Consider the following 1,334-nt stretch of genomic DNA (forward strand, 5'->3'; position numbering starts at 1 on the left):
AGAGGGTCAATGGGATGGTGAGAGGGTCAATGGGATGGTCAGAGGGTTAATGGGATGGTGAGAGGGTCAATGGGATGGTCGGAGGGTCAATGGGATGGTCAGGGGGTCAATGGGATGGTCAAGGGGTCAATGGGATGGTCAAGGGGTCAATGGGATGGTCAGGGGGTCAATGGGATGGTTGGAGGGTCAGTGGGATGGTTGGAGGGTCAGTGGGGTGGTCAGGGGGTCAATGGGGTGGTCAGGGGGTCAATGGGATGGTCAGAGGGTCAATGGGATGGTCAGAGGGTCAATGGGGTGGTCAGGGGGTCAATGGGATGGTCAGGGGGTCAATGGGATGGTGAGAGGGTCAATGGGGTGGTCAGAGGGTCAATGGGATGGTCAGGGGGTCAATGGGATGGTCAGGGGGTCAATGGGATGATTAGGAGGTTAATGGGATGGTCAGAGGTTGCAGCTGATGCTCACTGGGATCCTTTGCATCCCAGGCCATCCTGTGGTTGTATGACCCACCCCCAATGTATCCAACCCCCCTGAGCCCCCCACCCCACCCAGGCACAGCTCCGTACCGGCTGGTAGTTGATGGCTGGATTCATGCTTGGAGTCGTAGTGCGGATGAGACCAGGCTTAGGAGGAACGCGCTGCCCCTGCAGCTGGGCAGGGTTGGGGGCGATCACGCGCTGAGACATGAGCATATGGGGCAGGGTCGTGTTGGTGGCGGATCTAATGACACTGTGACCCTGCAGGAGGAGACGGGGGTCAGCAAAAGGGCCTGAGGCAAAGGGGGGATTCAGAGCCTCAATGGGGGCTGCGGCAGCAAAGCAGCTCCACCTGTGTGCAATGCAGGGGAGCTTCAATGCTGATGAACGGCTCTAAGGACTTCACCCCCCCCCTCCAGGTGTAAATAATCCCATTTGTTTGGCTTGGAACAAAGGAGCCCCATGTTAAGGCACTTGTAGGGGCTGAGGATGGACACAGCTGGGACAGCTCAGCTCCCAATGCAGGGTTCCCAATGCAGGGCACCCAAGGCATTGCACCCAGTGCTGTGCTCCCTATGCAGGGCACCCAATGCTCAGCTCCCAGTGCAGGGTTCCCAATGCAGAGCACCCAATGCAGGGCACCCAACGCTGAGCTCCCAACACAGGGCACCCAGTGCTCAGCTCCCTATGCAGGGCTCCCAATGCTCAGCTCCCAATGCTGAGCTCCCAACACTGAGCCCCCAATGCAGGGCTCCCAACACTGGGCACCCAATGCAGGGCTCCCAATGCAGAGCACCCAGTGCTGGGCTCCCAATGCAGAGCACCCAATGCAGGGCTCCCAATGCAGGGCACCCAATGCAG

General features: G+C 59.3%; 1 protein-coding gene across 1 annotated transcript in view; it reads right to left on the reverse strand.

Annotated features, from left to right (window-relative positions):
* The window catches only part of GATAD2B (GATA zinc finger domain containing 2B), a 19,351-nt gene that overhangs the window by 10,292 nt on the left and 7,725 nt on the right, over nt 1-1,334 (reverse strand). Inside the window, exon 5 of the mRNA XM_015884356.2 lies at nt 564-734. Coding sequence (XP_015739842.1) covers nt 564-734 — 171 coding nt within the window. The remainder of the gene's footprint in view (nt 1-563; nt 735-1,334) is intronic.

The sequence above is a fragment of the Coturnix japonica genome, chromosome 25 (assembly GCF_001577835.2).
Source record: "Coturnix japonica isolate 7356 chromosome 25, Coturnix japonica 2.1, whole genome shotgun sequence".
NCBI lineage: Eukaryota > Metazoa > Chordata > Aves > Galliformes > Phasianidae > Coturnix > Coturnix japonica.